The sequence below is a fragment of the Symsagittifera roscoffensis genome, chromosome 3 (assembly GCF_963678635.1).
Source record: "Symsagittifera roscoffensis chromosome 3, txSymRosc1.1, whole genome shotgun sequence".
Classification (NCBI taxonomy): Eukaryota; Metazoa; Xenacoelomorpha; order Acoela; family Convolutidae; genus Symsagittifera; species Symsagittifera roscoffensis.
Genome location: NC_087064.1, coordinates 12,192,445 through 12,213,044, shown reverse-complemented (window position 1 = coordinate 12,213,044; position 20,600 = coordinate 12,192,445). Strand labels below are relative to the sequence as shown.

Sequence of the window (20,600 nt, the reverse complement as noted above, 5' to 3'; positions counted from 1 at the left end):
CCAAAACTTTGTTTCATTTTAATTAAGGCTTCGAATTCGGCTGAATATTTGAGTATTTTTCTTCTTTTTTGACAGTGGAACTGTGAAAAAACGAAAGTTTAATTTTGTGATTTACTAGGAAAACTATCTGCGCTGCATCGGCCGCGAGTCGAATACGGTTAAATTGCTAGGCAGGCGACAATTCTTTCACTAACCCACCGATGCTTGATTTAAACTGTTCACCGTTTGAACAAAAACTTTGCTCTTCATTGCAATTTTTTTTACCAAACTTTCGAATCAAAATCATGAATGATTCATTTCATTTGAGTTTCAAAATTCAGCTATTTATTTGAGTAATTTCCTCTTTTTTGACAGTGAAGCAGTAAGAAGTTACAAAAAATTAGGATTGCGTTTTTCTAGGAATTTTTTTTCTTCCTTGCATCGCCCGGGAAACGAACACGAGTCTATCGCGTGTGAGACGACTATTCTACCACTGAACCACAGTGGCTTGAGTTCTCACTGTTTTAATCGTTCCCACAAAATTTTGCTCTTCATTCTAAGTTTTTTTATCAAAGCTTCGAATCAAAATCATGACAGTTTTGTTTCGTTTTAAGTGAGGTTTCGATTGCAGCTATTTATTTGAGTGGTTTTCCTCTTTTTTTTTTACAATGGAGCAATAAGAAAATACAAAAAATTAAGATTTCGCTTTTCTTGGAAATTTTTTTCTTCTTTGCATCGCCCGGGAAACGAACACGAGTCTATCGCGTGTTAGATGACTATTCTACCACTGAACCACAGTGGCTTGAGTTTTCATTGTTTTAATCGTTCCCACAAAATTTTGCTCTTCATTCTAATTTTTTTTATCAAAGCTTCGAATCAAAATCATGACAGTTTTGTTTCGTTTTAAGTGAGGTTTCGATTTCAGCTATTTATTTGAGTGGTTTTCCTCTTTTTTTTTTACAATGGAGCAATAAGAAAATACAAAAAATTAAGATTTCGCTTTTCTTGGAAATTTTTTTCTTCTTTGCATCGCCCGGGAAACGAACACGGGTCTATCGCGTGTTAGACGACTATTCTACCACTGAAACACAGTGGCTTGAGTTCTCACTGTTTTAATCGTTCCCACAAAATTTTGCTCTTCCTTCTAATTTTTTAAATCAAAGTTTGGAATCAAAATCATGAAAATTTTGTTTCGTTTTAAATGAGGTTTCGAATTCAGCTATTTATTTGAGTGGTTTTCTTCTTTTTTGACAATGGAGCAGTAAGAAAATACAAAAAAATTAGGATTGCGCTTCTCTTGGAAATTTTTTTCTTCTTTGCATCGGACGGAAATCAAACACGGGTCTATCGCGTGGGGGACGACTATTCTACCACTGAACCACCGATGCTTGATTTTTACTGTTTTAATCGTTCCAACAAAATTTTGCTCTCCATTCTAAATTTTTTCTATCAAAGCTTCGAATCAAAATCACCAAAACTTTGTTTCATTTTAATTAAGGCTTCGAACTCGGCTGAATATTTGAGTATTTTTCTTCTTTTTTGACAGTGGAACTGTGAAAAAACGAAATTTTAATTTTGTGATTTACTAGGAAAACTATCTGCGCTGCATCGGCCGCGAGTCGAATACGGGTAAATTGCTAGGCAGGCGACAATTCTTTCACTAACCCACCGATGCTTGATTTAAACTGTTCACCGTTTGAACAAAAACTTTGCTCTTTATTGCAATTTTTTTTACCAAACTTTCGAATCAAAATCATGAATGATTCATTTCATTTGAGTTTCAAAATTCAGCTATTTATTTGAGTAATTTCCTCTTTTTTGACAGTGAAGCAGTAAGAAATTACAAAAAATTAGGATTGCGCTTTTCTAGGAATTTTTTTTCTTCTTTGCATCGCCCGGGAAACGAACACGAGTCTATCGCGTGTTAGACGACTATTCTACCACTGAACCACAGTGGCTTGAGTTCTCACTGTTTTAATCGTTCCCACAAAATTTTGCTCTTCATTCTAATTTTTTTTATCAAAGCTTCGAATCAAAATCATGACAGTTTTGTTTCGTTTTAAGTGAGGTTTCGATTGCAGCTATTTATTTGAGTGGTTTTCCTCTTTTTTTTACAATGGAGCAATAAGAAAATACAAAAAATTAAGATTTCGCTTTTCTAGGAATTTTTTTTCTTCTTTGCATCGCCCGTGAAACGAACACGAGTCTATTGCGTGTTAGACGACTATTCTACCACTGAACCACAGTGGCTTGAGTTCTCACTGTTTTAATCGTTCCCACAAAATTTTGCTCTTCCTTCTAATTTTTTAAATCAAAGTTTGGAATCAAAATCATGAAAATTTTGTTTCGTTTTAAATGAAGTTTCGAATTCAGCTATTTATTTGAGCGGTTTTCTTCTTTTTTGACAATGGAGCAGTAAGAAAATACAAAAAAATTAGGATTGCGCTTCTCTTGGAAATTTTTTTCTTCTTTGCATCGGACGGAAATCAAACATGGGTATATCGCGTGGGGGACGACTATTCTACCACTGAACCTCAGATGCTTGATTTTTACTGTTTTAATCGTTCCAACAAAATTTTGCTCTCCATTCTAATTTTTTTCTATCAAAGCTTCGAATCAAAATCACCAAAACTTTGTTTCATTTTAATTAAGGCTTCGAATTCGGCTGAATATTTGAGTATTTTTCTTCTTTTTTGACAGTGGAACTGTGAAAAAACGAAAGTTTAATTTTGTGATTTACTAGGAAAACTATCTGCGCTGCATCGACCGCTAGTCGAATACGGGTAAATTGCTAGGCAGGCGACAATTCTTTCACTAACCCACCGATGCTTGATTTAAACTGTTCACCGTTTGAACAAAAACTTTGCTCTTTATTGCAATTTTTTTTACCAAACTTTCGAATCAAAATCATGAATGATTCATTTCATTTGAGTTTCAAAATTCAGCTATTTATTTGAGTAATTTCCCCTTTTTTGACAGTGAAGCAGTAAGAAGTTACAAAAAATTAGGATTGCGCTTTTCTAGGAATTTTTTTTCTTCTTTGCATCGCCCGGGAAACGAAAACGAGTCTATCGCGTGTTAGACGACTATTCTACCACTGAACCACAGTGGCTTGAGTTCTCACTGTTTTAATCGTTCCCACAAAATTTTGCTCTTCATTCTAATTTTTTTTATCAAAGCTTCTTCGAATCAAAATCATGACAGTTTTGTTTCGTTTTAAGTGAGGTTTCGATTGCAGCTATTTATTTGAGTGGTTTTCCTCTTTTTTTTTACCTGGAGCAATAAGAAAATACAAAAAATTAAGATTTCGCTTTTCTTGGAAATTTTTTTCTTCTTTGCATCGCCCGGGATCGAAAACGAGTCTATCGCGTGTTAGACGACTATTCTACCACTGAACCACAGTGGCTTGAGTTTTCACTGTTTTAATCGTTCCCACAAAATTTTGCTCTTCATTCTAATTTTTTTTATCAAAGCTTCGAATCAAAATCATGACAGTTTTGTTTCGTTTTAAGTGAGGTTTCGATTTCAGCTATTTATTTGAGTGGTTTTCCTCTTTTTTTTTTTACAATGGAGCAATAAGAAAATACAAAAAATTAAGATTTCGCTTTTCTTGGAAATTTTTTTCTTCTTTGCATCGCCCGGGAAACGAACACGGGTCTATCCCGTGTTAGACGACTATTCTACCACTGAAACACAGTGGCTTGAGTTCTCACTGTTTTAATCGTTCCCACAAAATTTTGCTCTTCCTTCTAATTTTTTAAATCAAAGTTTGGAATCAAAATCATGAAAATTTTGTTTCGTTTTAAATGAGGTTTCGAATTCAGCTATTTATTTGAGTGGTTTTCTTCTTTTTTGACAATGGAGCAGTAAGAAAATACAAAAAAATTAGGATTGCGCTTCTCTTGGAAATTTTTTTCTTCTTTGCATCGGACGGAAATCAAACACGGGTCTATCGCGTGGGGGACGACTATTCTACCACTGAACCACAGATGCTTGATTTTTACTGTTTTAATCGTTCCAACAAAATTTTGCTCTCCATTCTAATTTTTTTCTATCAAAGCTTCGAATCAAAATCACCAAAACTTTGTTTCATTTTCATTAAGGCTTCGAATTCGGCTAAAAATTTGAGTATTTTTCTTCTTTTTTGACAGTGGAACTGTGAAAAAACGAAAGTTTAATTTTGTGATTTACTAGGAAAACTATCTGCGCTGCATCGGCCGCGAGTCGAATACGGGTAAATTGCTAGGCAGGCGACAATTCTTTCACTAACCCACCGATGCTTGATTTAAACTGTTCACCGTTTGAACAAAAACTTTGCTCTTTATTGCAATTTTTTTTACCAAACTTTCGAATCAAAATCATGAATGATTCATTTCATTTGAGTTTTAAAATTCAGCTATTTATTTGAGTAGTTTTCCTCTTTTTTGACAGTGAAGCAGTAAGAAGTTACAAAAAATTAGGATTGCGCTTTTCTAGGAATTTTTTTTCTTCTTTGCATCGCCCGGGAAACGAACACGAGTCTATCGCGTGTTAGACGACTATTCTACCACTGAACCACAGTGGCTTGAGTTCTCACTGTTTTAATCGTTCCCACAAAATTTTGCTCTTCATTCTAATTTTTTTTATCAAAGCTTCGAATCAAAACCATGACAGTTTTGTTTCGTTTTAAGTGAGGTTTTGTTTTCAGCTATTTATTTGAGTGTTTTTCCTCTTTTTTTTACAATGGAGCAATAAGAAAATACAAAAAATTAAGATTTCGCTTTTCTTGGAAATTTTTTTCTTCTTTGCATCGCCCGGGAAACGAACACGGGTCTATCGCGTGTTAGACGACTATTCTACCACTGAACCACAGTGGCTTGAGTTCTCACTGTTTTAATCGTTGCCACAAAATTTTGCTGTTCCTTCTAATTTTTTAAATCAAAGTTTGGAATCAAAATCATGAAAATTTTGTTTCGTTTTAAATGAGGTTTCGAATTCAGCTATTTATTTGAGTGGTTTTCTTCTTTTTTGACAATGGAGCAGTAAGAAAGTACAAAAAAATTAGGATTGCGCTTCTCTTGGAAATTTTTTTCTTCTTTGCATCGGACGGAAATCAAACACGGGTATATCGCGTGGGGGACGACTATTCTACCACTGAACCACAGATGCTTGATTTTTACTGTTTTAATCGTTCCAACAAAATTTTGCTCTCCATTCTAATTTTTTTCTATCAAAGCTTCGAATCAAAATCACCAAAACTTTGTTTCATTTTAATTAAGGCTTCGAACTCGGCTGAATATTTGAGTATTTTTCTTCTTTTTTGACAGTGGAACTGTGAAAAAACGAAATTTTAATTTTGTGATTTACTAGGAAAACTATCTGCGCTGCATCGGCCGCGAGTCGAATACGGGTAAATTGCTAGGCAGGCGACAATTCTTTCACTAACCCACCGATGCTTGATTTAAACTGTTCACCGTTTGAACAAAAACTTTGCTCTTTATTGCAATTTTTTTTACCAAACTTTCGAATCAAAATCATGAATGATTCATTTCATTTGAGTTTCAAAATTCAGCTATTTATTTGAGTAATTTCCTCTTTTTTGACAGTGAAGCAGTAAGAAATTACAAAAAATTAGGATTGCGCTTTTCTAGGAATTTTTTTTCTTCTTTGCATCGCCCGGGAAACGAACACGAGTCTATCGCGTGTTAGACGACTATTCTACCACTGAACCACAGTGGCTTGAGTTCTCACTGTTTTAATCGTTCCCACAAAATTTTGCTCTTCATTCTAATTTTTTTTATCAAAGCTTCGAATCAAAATCACCAAAACTTTGTTTCATTTTCATTAAGGCTTCGAATTCGGCTAAAAATTTGAGTATTTTTCTTCTTTTTTGACAGTGGAACTGTGAAAAAACGAAAGTTTAATTTTGTGATTTACTAGGAAAACTATCTGCGCTGCATCGGCCGCGAGTCGAATACGGGTAAATTGCTAGGCAGGCGACAATTCTTTCACTAACCCACCGATGCTTGATTTAAACTGTTCACCGTTTGAACAAAAACTTTGCTCTTTATTGCAATTTTTTTTACCAAACTTTCGAATCAAAATCATGAATGATTCATTTCATTTGAGTTTTAAAATTCAGCTATTTATTTGAGTAGTTTTCCTCTTTTTTGACAGTGAAGCAGTAAGAAGTTACAAAAAATTAGGATTGCGCTTTTCTAGGAATTTTTTTTCTTCTTTGCATCGCCCGGGAAACGAACACGAGTCTATCGCGTGTTAGACGACTATTCTACCACTGAACCACAGTGGCTTGAGTTCTCACTGTTTTAATCGTTCCCACAAAATTTTGCTCTTCATTCTAATTTTTTTTATCAAAGCTTCGAATCAAAACCATGACAGTTTTGTTTCGTTTTAAGTGAGGTTTTGTTTTCAGCTATTTATTTGAGTGTTTTTCCTCTTTTTTTTACAATGGAGCAATAAGAAAATACAAAAAATTAAGATTTCGCTTTTCTTGGAAATTTTTTTCTTCTTTGCATCGCCCGGGAAACGAACACGGGTCTATCGCGTGTTAGACGACTATTCTACCACTGAACCACAGTGGCTTGAGTTCTCACTGTTTTAATCGTTGCCACAAAATTTTGCTGTTCCTTCTAATTTTTTAAATCAAAGTTTGGAATCAAAATCATGAAAATTTTGTTTCGTTTTAAATGAGGTTTCGAATTCAGCTATTTATTTGAGTGGTTTTCTTCTTTTTTGACAATGGAGCAGTAAGAAAGTACAAAAAAATTAGGATTGCGCTTCTCTTGGAAATTTTTTTCTTCTTTGCATCGGACGGAAATCAAACACGGGTATATCGCGTGGGGGACGACTATTCTACCACTGAACCACAGATGCTTGATTTTTACTGTTTTAATCGTTCCAACAAAATTTTGCTCTCCATTCTAATTTTTTTCTATCAAAGCTTCGAATCAAAATCACCAAAACTTTGTTTCATTTTAATTAAGGCTTCGAACTCGGCTGAATATTTGAGTATTTTTCTTCTTTTTTGACAGTGGAACTGTGAAAAAACGAAATTTTAATTTTGTGATTTACTAGGAAAACTATCTGCGCTGCATCGGCCGCGAGTCGAATACGGGTAAATTGCTAGGCAGGCGACAATTCTTTCACTAACCCACCGATGCTTGATTTAAACTGTTCACCGTTTGAACAAAAACTTTGCTCTTTATTGCAATTTTTTTTACCAAACTTTCGAATCAAAATCATGAATGATTCATTTCATTTGAGTTTCAAAATTCAGCTATTTATTTGAGTAATTTCCTCTTTTTTGACAGTGAAGCAGTAAGAAATTACAAAAAATTAGGATTGCGCTTTTCTAGGAATTTTTTTTCTTCTTTGCATCGCCCGGGAAACGAACACGAGTCTATCGCGTGTTAGACGACTATTCTACCACTGAACCACAGTGGCTTGAGTTCTCACTGTTTTAATCGTTCCCACAAAATTTTGCTCTTCATTCTAATTTTTTTTATCAAAGCTTCGAACCAAAATCATGACAGTTTTGTTTCGTTTTAAGTGAGGTTTCGATTGCAGCTATTTATTTGAGTGGTTTTCCTCTTTTTTTTACAATGGAGCAATAAGAAAATACAAAAAATTAAGATTTCGCTTTTCTAGGAATTTTTTTTCTTCTTTGCATCGCCCGTGAAACGAACACGAGTCTATCGCGTGTTAGACGACTATTCTACCACTGAACCACAGAGGCTTGAGTACTCACTGTTTTAATCGTTCCCACAAAATTTTGCTCTTCATTCTAATTTTTTTTATCAAAGCTTCGAATCAAAATCATGACAGTTTTGTTTCGTTTTAAGTGAGGTTTCGATTTCAGCTATTTATTTGAGTGGTTTTCCTCTTTTTTTTTTACAATGGCGCAATAAGAAAATACAAAAAATTAAGATTGCGCTTTTCTTGGAAATTTTTTTCTTCTTTGCATCGCCCGGGAAACGAACACGGGTCTTTTGCGTGGGAGACGACTATTCTACCACTGAACCACAGTGGCTTGAGTTCTCACTGTTTTAATCGTTCCCACAAAATTTTGCTCTTCCTTCTAATTTTTTAAATCAAAGTTTGGAATCAAAATCATGAAAATTTTGTTTCGTTTTAAATGAGGTTTCGAATTCAGCTATTTATTTGAGTGGTTTTCTTCTTTTTTGACAATGGAGCAGTAAGAAAACACAAAAAAATTAAGATTGCGCTTTTCTAGGAATTTTTTTTCTTCTTTGCATCGCCCGGGAAACGAACACGAGTCTATCGCGTGTTAGACGACTATTCTACCACTGAACCACAGTGGCTTGAGTACTCACTGTTTTAATCGTTCCCACCAAATTTTGCTCTTCATTCTAATTTTTTTTATCAAAGCTTCGAATCAAAATCATGACAGTTTTGTTTCGTTTTAAGTGAGGTTTCGATTTCAGCTATTTATTTGAGTGGTTTTCCTCTTTTTTTTTACAATGGAGCAATAAGAAAATACAAAAAATTAGGATTGCGCTTTTCTTGGAAATTTTTTTCTTCTTTGCATCGCCCGGGAAACGAACACGGGTCTTTTGCGTGGGAGACGACTATTCTGCCACTGAACCACAGAGACTTGAGTTAAACTGTTTTAATCGTTCCCGCAAAATTTTGCTCTTCCTTCTAATTTTTTAAATCAAAGTTTGGAATCGAAATCATGAAAATTTTGTTTCGTTTTAAATGAGGTTTCGAATTCAGCTATTTATTTGAGTGGTTTTCTTCTTTTTTGACAATGAAGCAGTAAGAAAATACAAAAAAATTAGGATTGCGCTTCTCTTGGAATTTTTTTTCTTCTTTGCATTGGACGGAAATCGAACACGGGTCTATCGCGTGGGGGACGACTATTCTACCACTGAGCCACAGATGCTTGCTTTTCACTGTTTTAATCGTTCCAACAACATTTTGCTCTCCATTCTAATTTTTTTCTATCAAAGCTTCGAATCAAAATCATGAAAACTTTGTTTCATTTTAAGTAAGTCTTCGAATTCAGCTGAATATTTGAGTAGTTTTCTTCATTTTTGACAGTGGACAGTAAAAATTACAAAAGTTTAATTTTGCGCTTTTCTAGTAAAACTCTCTGCGCTGCATCGGCCGGGTCTCGAACACGGGTATATTCCTTGGCAGGCGACAATCCTGCCACTGAACCACTGATGCTTGAATCAAGTCGTTCACCGTTTGAACAAAAACTTTGCCCTTCATTTCAATTTTTTAACAATATTTTGAATCAAAACCATGAATGATTCAATTCATTTGAGTTTTAAATACAGCTATTTATTTGAGTAGTTTTCCTCTTTTTTGACAGTGGAACAGTAATAAGTTACAAAGCTTTAAGACTGCTCTATCCTAGGAAATTTTTTCTGCTATGCATCGGTCGGGAATCGAACCCGGGTCTATTGCGTGTCAGGCGACAATACTACCATTAAAACAGCGATGCCAGATTTACACTATTTTAATCGTTTGAACAAAACTTTGCTCTCCATTCTAATTTTTTTTATCAAAGCTTCGAATCAAAATCATAAAACTTTTGTTTCATTTTTGTGAGGTTTCGAGTTCAGCTGAAAATTTGAGTAGTTTTCTTCATTTTTGACAGTGGAGCAGTAAAAAGTTGAGAAAATTTAAATTGCATTTTTCTAGGAATGTTTTTCTGCTTTGCAGCACCAGAAATCAAACTCGGGTCTATCGAGTGGCAGGCGACAATTCTACCACTGAACCACCGATGCTGGATTTTAACCGTTTCAATCTTTTCGACAATTTTTTGCTCTTCATTCCAATTTTTTCATCAAAGCTTCGAATCAAAATCATCAAAACTTTTTTATTTCTTTTTAATTAAGGTTTCGAATTCAGCTGAATATTTGAGTGTTTTTCTTCTTTTTTGACAGTGGAACTGTAAAATTTTAAAAATTTTAATTCTGCGATTTTCTAGGAAAACTATCTGCCCTGCATCGGCCGGGAGCCAAATACGGGTATATTGCTAGGCAGGCGACAACTCTTCAACTAACCCACCGATGCTTGAATTAAACCGTTCACCGTTTGAATAAAAAGTTTCCTCTTCAATTCAATTTTCCCAATTTCAAATTTTCCCAGTAAGAAGTTGAAAAAATCAAAACCGTGTTTATCGCGAGGCAGGCAACAGTTCTACCACTGAACCGCCGACGCTTGATTTACACTATTTTAATCGTTCGAACAAAGTTTTGCTCTTCAATCCAATTTTTTCTTCGAAACTTCAACCCGCGTCAACCCTTCCACTGAACCACCGATGCTTGAATTAAATTACTAACGTTTGGACAAAGTTTTGCTCTTCAATCCAGTTTTTCGTCAAAGCTTTGAATCAAAATCATGAAAACTTTGTTTAATTTTAATTGAGGTTTCGTTTTTAGCTGAAAATTTGAGTAGTTTTCTTCTTTTTTGACAGTGGAACAGTAAAAAGATACGAAAGCCTAATTTTGATCTGTTCCTGGAAAACTTTGCTGCTCTTTGTCGGCCGAAAGTCAAATCCGGGTCAACCTCGTGGCATTCGACAATTCTGCCAATGAGCGACTGATGCTTGACCATATCGGTCAACGCAAGAACAAAAGCATTACTCCTCAGTTCACATTTTTCTCAATATTTGATATCAAAGCCGTATATGTTCTGGATTTTTGGATCATTTTGTTCAAGTTTTAGAATTAGGCTAATTATTTGGGTAGGTTTCCCCTTTTTTGACAGTAGAACAATATTATTACGAAAACTTAAATGTGCGCTTTTTCTGATTTTTTTTGCTGTGAATTGGGCCGAAATAGAACCCCGGTTTATCGCGTTGCACTCAAGAAATCTTCCACTGAATCAGCTTTAGTTGAATTCAATTTGTCGCCCTTTGAGAAAAAGTTTATTTCATTTTTTCTGAGATTACAAGTTCAGCTGACTATTTGATTATTTTCCCTTATTTTTGACAGTGGAACAAAACAAATTACGAAACTTTGCTCTCTTCCTGGAAAATGTTGCTGCTCTGCATAGGCCGGGAGTAGGAACCGAGTCTATCTAGTGGCAAGCGAAAGTTCTTGCAATGAACCATCGATGCTGAGAGGAACCTTTTCAAAAAAATTTTGGTCCTCATTTCAAATTTTTCACCAAAATTTCAAATGGAACAGTAAAAAACAGTGGAACAGTAAAACAAATTCAAAAGTCCTAGTTACGCTTTTCCCTGAAAACTTTGCTGATCTGCATTGCCCCGGAATTGAACACGGGTATTGGGAGGCGTTAATTCTACCACTGAACCACCGATGCTGGAAATAACCTGTTCACCGCATGAACAGAAACGTTGCTCTATATTTCAAACATTGACATAAACTTTGAACCAAAACAAACATTTATAAGAAATTTAAATCAAAACCATGAATGACTTCGGCTCAATTTGTTTGACTTCAGAAATAAGTTAATTATTTGTGTAATTATCCTCTTTTTTTTGACATTGAAATAGTAAATAATTACGAAAGTTTAAGTTTGCGCATTTTCCTAGAAAATGTATTTGCTTTTGATCGGCCGAGAGTTGATCCCTGATCCATCGCGTGGCAGGCGACAGTTCTACCACTGAATTCAGATGCTTCACCGTTTGAACAAAAGCATTGATCTTCAGTTCGATTTTTTCTAAGGCTTTCATATCAAAGCCATGAAAGATTTCGACTCATTAATTTTTAGCTTTTGAGTTCAGCTAACGATTTGAGTAGTTTCCCTCTTTTTTGAAAGTTGAACAGTAAAAGTTACAAAAGTTTCAGTTTGCTCATTTCCTGGAAAAACTTGCTGTTCTTCATCGGCAGATAATCGAACCCGGGTCTATCACATGGCCGGCGAAAATTCTACCACTGAGCCACAGATGCCTGAACTAAAGTGTTCACCGCATGAACAATCGCTTTGCTCTTCATTGCAAACATTTATCAAAGTTTTAAATCAAAACCATGAATGACTTTGACTCAATTTGTTTGATTTTTAGAAACAAGTTAAATATTTGAGTAATTTTCCAGTTTTTGACAGTGGAATAGTAAAAAAAAATTACGAAAGTTTCAGGTTGCGCTTTTCCTGAAAATTTCTCTGCATATAATTGGCCGGGAAAAGAAGCCGGGTCTCTCGGGAGGCAGGCAACATTTCTACCACTGAACCCCGATGCTTGCTTTAAACTGGTCACCGTTTGAACAAAAGCATTGATCTTCAGTTCAATTTTTTTGTTAAGCTTTCGTATCAAAGCTATGAAGGATTTCGACTCATTATTTTTCGGTTTTTCCGTTCAGCTAATTGTTTGAGTAGTTTTCCTCTTTTTTTGAAAAGTGAACAGTATAAGTTACAAACGTTTAAACTTGCTCTTTTCCTGGCCAAGTTTACTGCTCTGCATCGGCCGTGAATCCAACCCTGGTCTATCGCATTGCACGCGATAATTATATCACTGAACCACCGACGCTGCAGTTAAATTGGTCATTGTATGAACAAAAACATTGCTTTTCATCTCAAATTTTCATCAAATTTTCGAATCAAAACCATGAAAGTCTCATTTTATTTGAGTACTAACATTCAGCTATTGATTTTAGTAGGTTTTCCGCCTCTTGACAGGGGAACAGTAAAAGAAAACGAAAGCTTAAATTTGCTGTCTTCCTGTAAGTTTAGCTGCTCTGCATCAATCCGGAATCTAACCCTGGTCTATTGCTTGCTCGTTGACAGTTCTACCACTGAACCACCGTACTTGATAGTCAAGTTTCACCAATTGCCTAAAAACTTTGCTCTTCATTTCAAATTTTTCATCAAGTTTCGAATCAAAACATTGAAAGACTTTGACTCATTTTATTTGAGTCCTTGAAATAAGTTAACTATTTGAGTAGTTTACCCTTTTTTAGACAGTGAACAGTAAAGAATTACGAAAGTTTAAGGTTGCGCTTTTCCTGGAAAATTTCTCTGCTGTTAATCGCCCGGGATTCGGACCCGAGTCTATCGCGTGCTACGCGACAATGCTACGCCTCAAACACCGATGCTTGCCTTAGACTTTTCACCGTTTGAAAAGAACCTTTGCTCTTTCTTTCAAATTTTTCAACGAAGCTTCGAATCAAAATCATGAAAACTTTGTTTGATTTTTTTGACTTTCAAACTCAGCTGAATAATTGATTAGTTTCCCTCTTTTTTGACAGTGGAACACCAAAAATACGAAAGTCCATATTTGCGCTTTTCCCTGAAATCTTTGCTGCTCTGCATTGCCCGGGAAAACGAACACAGGTATATCGAGTGAGAGGCGAAAATTCTAACACTCATCCACCGCTGCTTCAACTAACCTGTTCACCACATGAAGAAAAGCGTTGCTCTTCGTTTTAAACTTTGACCTAAATTTCGAATCACAGCCATGAATGACTCATTTTTTTGAATGTTGAAAATCAGCTTATTATATGCGTAGTTTTCCTCTTTTTTGGCAGTAGAACAGTAAGAAGTTACGTACTTTTAAGGTTGCGCTCTTTCCTGGAAAGTTTCTCTGCTTTCGATCGGCCGGGAATCAAACCCGAGTCTACCGCGTGGCAGGCGACAATTCTATCACTAAACCACCGCTGCTTGAGTTTTGATCAAACGCATTGTCATCGTAACAAAGCATTGCTCTTCAGTTCAAATTTTTCTTTAGCTTTCATATCAAAGCCATGAAGGACTTCGACTGCTTTTATTTGAGTTTAACAATTAAACTATTTATATGAGTAGGTTTCACTCTTTTTGAGAATGGAGCAGTAAAAAATGAACTCAGCGATTTCAATTTGTTCAAAGGTGGTATTTTTTGGTTCAAAAAAAATATTCAACAAAATTTTTCAACGATTTAGCAAGTACTTTTATCTGCAAGTTTTTGTGAGAAAATCCGTTCAAATTTGGTGCCCAGTGCTAAATAGAGTATTGATCTGACTTTTTAACACGCTTTGCTTCTTCTCATGCCTCCGATTTTTCTCATCTTTTCTTTGATTCTTTTCCTTTCTGCAGTTTCGTACAATGGCATCTGTTTTTTGTCTGGCCTACCTTGCTTTCCTCATTTGCTCATTTTCTGAATCTTGTGGTCTTTTACTCTTTTTATGCCAGTTTTCGCTAGGAAATATTTATCTCCACCACCAATGGTTCTTTCGAACTGCCGATATTTAGATTTTTCTTTGAAATATTTTTAATGAAACTGATCAGATGAATCAGATGACTGCGCCATAATAAAGTTTGATAATACCACTAGTATGTTAAAACCACTAATTAAGGTTAAAGCTTCAAAGAAAAATAATTTCTTCTTTTCTCTGCTTCTTTTTTTTTCATTTAGAAAATTGCCAAAAAGTTCAACACTAACAGAAATCTAATGAAATATGAAAATCAAAATTAAAAACAACTGAAGTTCAAACTCACGACAGTGTAGCATCTGAAATTACCGTGATGCATATCTCGACAAAAATGCAGATTACTAGCGCCAAACTAATCCAAGTTCGAGAGCCGTGTGAGCAATGTTTGAAAAATGTGTCACAACTTTTTCTAAATTCGGAATAATTAATGATCACGTTACTATTGTTAAAATCGTTACTTAGATTTTCTATTTTGCTCATTAGCAAAGAAGAGAGATTGGTCATTTTCCTAGAGTCAATTTTTTCACTTTCTTTAAATCTCGCTCATCTGACTGTTCAAGCTTCATGCTATCCTGTAACATCAGCGTCCTCTGAAATGTTTGTGAAAAATGAAAAATTTGCTTCTTTTTTAAACAAAAAACAGCTTGTGGTGCTATGAAATTAAAAGCTCATGATAAAAATTCTATCGTTTCAAAAAGTTCTATGCCATTTTTAGTTTTTTTTGTAATTTTCCCATCAGTTTTTCCCTGTTCTTAGTATACATTTGTGTTCTTTCCCGCACCGAGCGCCCATGGATTCTAATCGATTATAATGGATTCCCGAGACAAAAATAATCGATTATAATCCATTACGGATGTAAAATTCAGACCACGAAATCGATTATATAGCCATTATAATCGGTTATTTTTGAACAAATATAATCCATTATAATCCATTATAATCGATTATAATCTATTATTTTTGTCATTTTGTAGATGCTGACCATATTATGACAATATAATCGATTATGATCCATGGGCGCTCGGTGCGGGTTTGTATGCATTTGAGTGTTTTTTTGTGTGTTTTGTAGCAAACCAAGAGATATATGCGCATTTGCGCAATTAAAAATTCTCATTTAAGAAAAAAAAATTGCAACCTCGCTGAACGTAGTGGAATGCAGTCAGGTTCCTTAAAGTTCATGTCATTTTTTTGATTACTGCTCTATGAAAGATGACACAAGTTCTGCTTTGGTTGATAGGATCTTCGACAAGGATGGCGATGGCACAATCTCCACCGCTGAGTTGGGGACAGTGATGAGGAATCTGGGCCAGACTCCGACAGAGGAGGAACTTCATGACATGATCAACGAAGTGGACAAGGACGGTGAGCATGTGTCTTATCTAGCAATTTTCTTCCGTATTGGGACAACGAATTGGGACAAAACTCTGTTTTCGGGTGTTTTTTAAAAAAATTTTTCATACTCGCAAGCTCAGATACTTCAAAACAAAGTCTAATGAGTCGAGTTAAAAATAATTGAAAAATATTATTATAATGACCTGATTGATGTTTAACCGAATCGAACTGAATCTGAAAAAAAAATCTGGGCGCACCACTTAATTCGATATGAGTAATATCAAAAATGTTTTTTAAAATTTTTGAAAAGGTTGCATGACACTTTTCTGGAAACAACGGATTGAAGATATAGCAAAACTGGCTGTAGTTACCAAATTGATAAAAGTCTGTAACAGCTGGTTAATACTTTTAAATCATATTTTGAAAAAAAAACGCGCTAATGATTACAGTTAAAAAACAGTATCGGAAATGCAGCGTTGAAAGTGGCTTGATTGAATATGGCTTAATATCGTGACCAAAGGTCGCAACTTTTGTGAAATTGTAATTCTAGTGATAGCTTCAAATTAGCGTTGTAGCGGATTTTGAGTTGTTTTTCAAAAACCTTCGGATAACTTCCATATTTGCTTACCAAACAATCCAATCTGTTATCAAGTAACTCGCCAGTTTGCAACTTTTTGTTTTAATTTGTCCAAAACATCAATAAAACTATTTTGAAATAAAAAAGTATCACTTTTTATTATTGTTCCGACCATTGAAAATGAGGAGAAACTTTGTATTTGGGTGTTTTTTTCTCCTTTTTTTGGTTTCATTACGAGGCTAAGCTTCGTTTTGTCAATTTTAAGCGAATTCCGCAAATTGTAAGCTGCATCTGCATAAATTTACTGAATCCACTTACATATGAGGAATCCGGAACAACTACCTGTATTCACTCTTTGCGGAATTTGCAACAAATCTACTGTGCCGACAAAATATGCCGACAACATTTACTTCACAAAAGTTTGTAAATGGAATCCACTAGCATGTTGGAACAAGTTTAAAGACTTGTCTCTGGAATCCAAAAACATGTAGACACCAAACTGTGCTCTCATTCATCGGAATAGATCAAGGGATATACCAAATTGAAGTCTTTTCTGTCGTGATTCGAACGATATTAAAAAATTCACCAAACAGTTTTTCAGTAATGAGGAAAACGGACTCAACGTTTTTAGTTTCAGGGTCACAATAGCTTATTTAAACTTTGTTTTAAGACAATTTAGTTTTTCATGTATAAAGTTAGTTTTTGGAGTTGTTTGGCGCCATTTTGATAATCAAAAACTTTAAAAAAAAAATAAAACAATCAGCAACAAAATTTGAAACAATTTGAAAACTAAGACATTCGAATTTGCCTAATTTCTAGTTCCATGTCAGACCGCGCAGAAAAAACTACACTTATTTGGAAAAAAATACCCTGTTATCCTTGTTTTATTAGGATTCATTTTAATAGTTATCTGAATTTTTCAAATAAACTACAATCAAAGAACTATCTTTATTAACCGAGAAAATCGGCTTCGTGTTTTCAGGTAACGGAGAGATAGACTTTGAGGAGTTTCTGGAGATGATGGCAGGCAAGATGCATGCACCGACTATTGATGATGAGATCCAGGAAGCGTTCAAGATATTTGACAGACAGTCCAAAGGATACATCACCAAAAATGACATCAGGTCAGTCCACAGTTGGCTTTGATTGTGCATTTTAAGGCTTCCGAGGATCCGAACTCATTATGCACGTGGGTGAGGCAACATAACCCAGCCATGGGAAAAAAAGGACTTAACGCATGTTGGTCCTTTCCTCGTCATTGTATCATCTCAACTTAATATCTAATATGAGTTTATTTTAGCATAATATATCAAAAATTATATCTAAAACATTGGACAGAATTGAAAACAAGGGTCTCATATCATTATATATAATCAATGATCAACTTTTTGTAGAATTCAAAAAGCCTAAAGGCCATATATATTTTTTTGAATTTCGAAAAGTAAAATTTTTCTTTTAATAGGGCAGTAAAATGTATATTTGGATTTTAAGGCAAGTTAACAGGATCTCTTTCTGCATTTTCAGAATCAAAATTAACTCCGTAACTTTTTTGGCTCATTTTGTGTTAATTGCTCATGGGTGCGCAATTTACACAATATTCAGAATGTCACACTTCAAAAAAACTGAAAATTGCTACGAATCTAAGTTAAAATGTAGTAAGCAAAAACACAATGAAAAATCTCTCCATACAATTAAGTTCATGATAAAATGAAGTCCATGGTAAAGAAAAAGTGACGAACAAAATTTCACCTTTTAGTGGTCAGGTGCCTTACTGATTGCGCCACTGAGCCTGTAGCTTTTCCGAAAAGTTTTCCAACGTTTTGTTTCAGACTCAAGGCACTTCATTTTGACTTGTCTAGCTAAAAAACAACAGTTACTACGGATCATTGATCAAATGTTTTCAGCCAAAACACAAGGAAAAATCCCTCAGTACAAATAGAAAACTCTTAAACCAACTTTATGCTAGAGAATTAAGAGACAATTATATTTGCTCAATTCGATACTTGCAGTAATCTAACATGCAATCTCCTGATTTGCAGACAGAGGTCTTATCCATTGGGCAACAGGACCTGCAGAGTCTTCGTAAAGTTCTCTATTGGTTTAATTCGCGCTTAATTTTGCCTTTTCTAGCGAAAAAGCGAAAAAGTGTTTCCAATCTACATTAATGTGTATTCAACAAAAACAAAATGAAAAACCTCTCCGTACAATTGAGTTCATGTTAAAATGAAGTTCATGATTTAAAAAGATGTGACAAAGAAAATTTCACTTTTTTGTTGTCAAATGCCTTATTGATTGCGCCACTGAACCTGAAGCTTTTCCAAACAGTTCTCTAACGGGTTCTCAGGCTCATGGTGCTTCTTTTAGCCTTGTATACCTAAAAAAAACTCAGTGGTACTACAAATTTTTGCTAAGATGTCTTAAGCCAAAACACAAGGAAAAATCCTTCAGCACCAAAATAAAATTCTTAAACCGCCTTTATGGTGAAAAGTGACAAATAGTTTCAATCCTTTCGATCTTTTCAGGAACTAAACCTGCAGCCTCCAGATTTGAAGTCTGATGGCTTATCCATTAGGCAACAGGGCCTGCAGATGCTACGTAAAGTTTTCTTTCGTTTTAATTTCGAGCTAAAGGTGCTTTTTTTTCCTTTTCCAGCTAAAAATTCTCAGTAGTGGTACTACAAAATTTTTTTAAAAATATTTGAGCCAAAAAACACAAAGAAAAATCTCTTAGTAAAAAAATGTTATGCGGTTTTTAGAGTGAAAATTTCTCAGCAAAAACCTCTCAGTACAAAAAATGTTAGGCGGCTTTTAGAGTAGTTTTGTCCGTTTCGATCCTGGCAGGACTCGAACCTGCAATCCCCTGATTCGTAGTCAGATGCCTTATCCATTGGGCCACAGGACCTGAAGAGTCATGCGAAAGTTCTCTAATGTACTGGTTAAGGCTCAAGGCGCTTCATTTTGTAATGATAGCTGCAAAGCTCAAAAGAATTACGAACCTATGTCAAAATGTTTAAAGACAGAACATAATGGAAAATCTTTCAATACAATTTAAAAATCCTCAGCCGCCTTGAATTTTAAAAATATGGCAAATAAATTTCATACAGGCAACGTATTCGTTCAAGCTAATGGCGCTTCATTTTGCATAGTCTAGCTAAGAAGCTCAAAAGAAGTACGAATATAGGTTAACTGACTTGCATGAAGATGAAACACAATGAAAAATCTCGCTGAACAATCAACAAATTCTTGAACACGTTTTACTCTAAAAAACACGATAATTGAATTTTCAATCAGTCGCTCCTCGCAGAATTCGAACCCGCATTTCCATGGTTTGGAGACAGCTGCCTAGGACATTGCATCACGAAATTTGAAATTTGTTCTGAAAACTCTCTAACCCATGAATTCAGGATCAAGGCCTTTTTATGCCTTGTCTCGCTAAAAAGCTCAAAAGTATTCTGAACTTATGTTAAATTCTTGAAACTAAAACACATTGAAAAATGTCTCAGTACAATTAAAGTTTCTTAAACCGCCTCTTCTGTAAAAACGTGAAAATTACTTTATTATTTCCGACCCTGGCAGGACTCGAACCTGCAATCCCCTGATTCGTAGTCAGATGCCTTATCCATTGGGCCACAGGACCTGAACTGCGTTCCAAGAAATCTCTACATGATTGTTTCAGGCTCAAAGTGCATCATTTTACATTGTCAAAATGGTTATAGATTAAAATGCACCCCGAGGCTTTGATGCTTTTTCGTAGGAAAACATTTGAGCTATCAATGAAAATTTGGAGGCCGATTTGAGAACAAAATTATGTCTCGGCCAAGCCGGATCAACTGAAATCAGCGCGCGCCTGGAATATTTTTCTTTTGAATAAGACCACCGACTCTCAATTCTAAAAACGCTTACTGAACTTTGCCCTCACTGCATTTCTTACACAGGGTGTTTAACGATACTGATTAAAACTATATAATCAAACTGGAATTTTTGAAACGCTTTATTTTCCTTGAGTTTGAAAAGCTTTAATTTATTTGAGGAGAAAAATTACTTTGATTTTCGCCAGAAATTTTTAGCGCAGATGACAACTTCAACCTTTTTATCGTAAAGGCAATTAAACAAAACTTAGTGAAATTTTCAACAGAATACTTTTCTAATACTTTGCTTAAACTAAATGAGACAAATTCTGATGCAGTGCTAACTCATTCTTCGGAAATAAAATGTATCAAACATTATATTTTCAGTATTTTTCTAAAGTTGAGATGATTTTACACAAAAAAAAGATGAAGGCGAAACTTTTTCAAGTATCTAGAAAAATGCTACTATTGGTTTACCTGCTGATAGAACTTTATCGAATTGGTTAATTCTTCTCATCTGATATACCTCAACTAATTTGCAATTCACAGTCAGAACATATCTTGTTTTTAAAGACGTTTTATAATTTTTGCGCAGGTTTTTGGAGGTTATATCCATCTTCAACTTGTTTGGTTTCATAAACAGTTCACTTTGATAAAAGTTTTTGCAGTATTTTAAGAGATGTTTATGGATTATTTATTTGATTGACTACAAAAGCCAAGACAAAAAGGGTCCCAATTTTGG

The 20,600-nt window shown here is 34.9% G+C and overlaps 1 protein-coding gene and 2 non-coding genes across 3 annotated transcripts in view; 1 reads left to right on the top strand and 2 right to left on the bottom strand.

Annotated features, from left to right (window-relative positions):
- The window catches only part of LOC134842826 (neo-calmodulin-like), a 212,006-nt gene that overhangs the window by 187,796 nt on the left and 3,610 nt on the right, over positions 1-20,600 (top strand). Inside the window, exons 2-3 of the mRNA XM_063859322.1 lie at positions 15,340-15,464; positions 16,994-17,135. Coding sequence (XP_063715392.1) covers positions 15,340-15,464; positions 16,994-17,135 — 267 coding nt within the window. The remainder of the gene's footprint in view (positions 1-15,339; positions 15,465-16,993; positions 17,136-20,600) is intronic.
- Trnar-acg (transfer RNA arginine (anticodon ACG)) lies at positions 18,840-18,912 on the bottom strand. Its single transcript has one exon. It is a non-coding gene; the product is annotated as a tRNA-Arg (tRNA).
- Positions 19,575-19,647, bottom strand: Trnar-acg (transfer RNA arginine (anticodon ACG)). Its single transcript has one exon. It is a non-coding gene; the product is annotated as a tRNA-Arg (tRNA).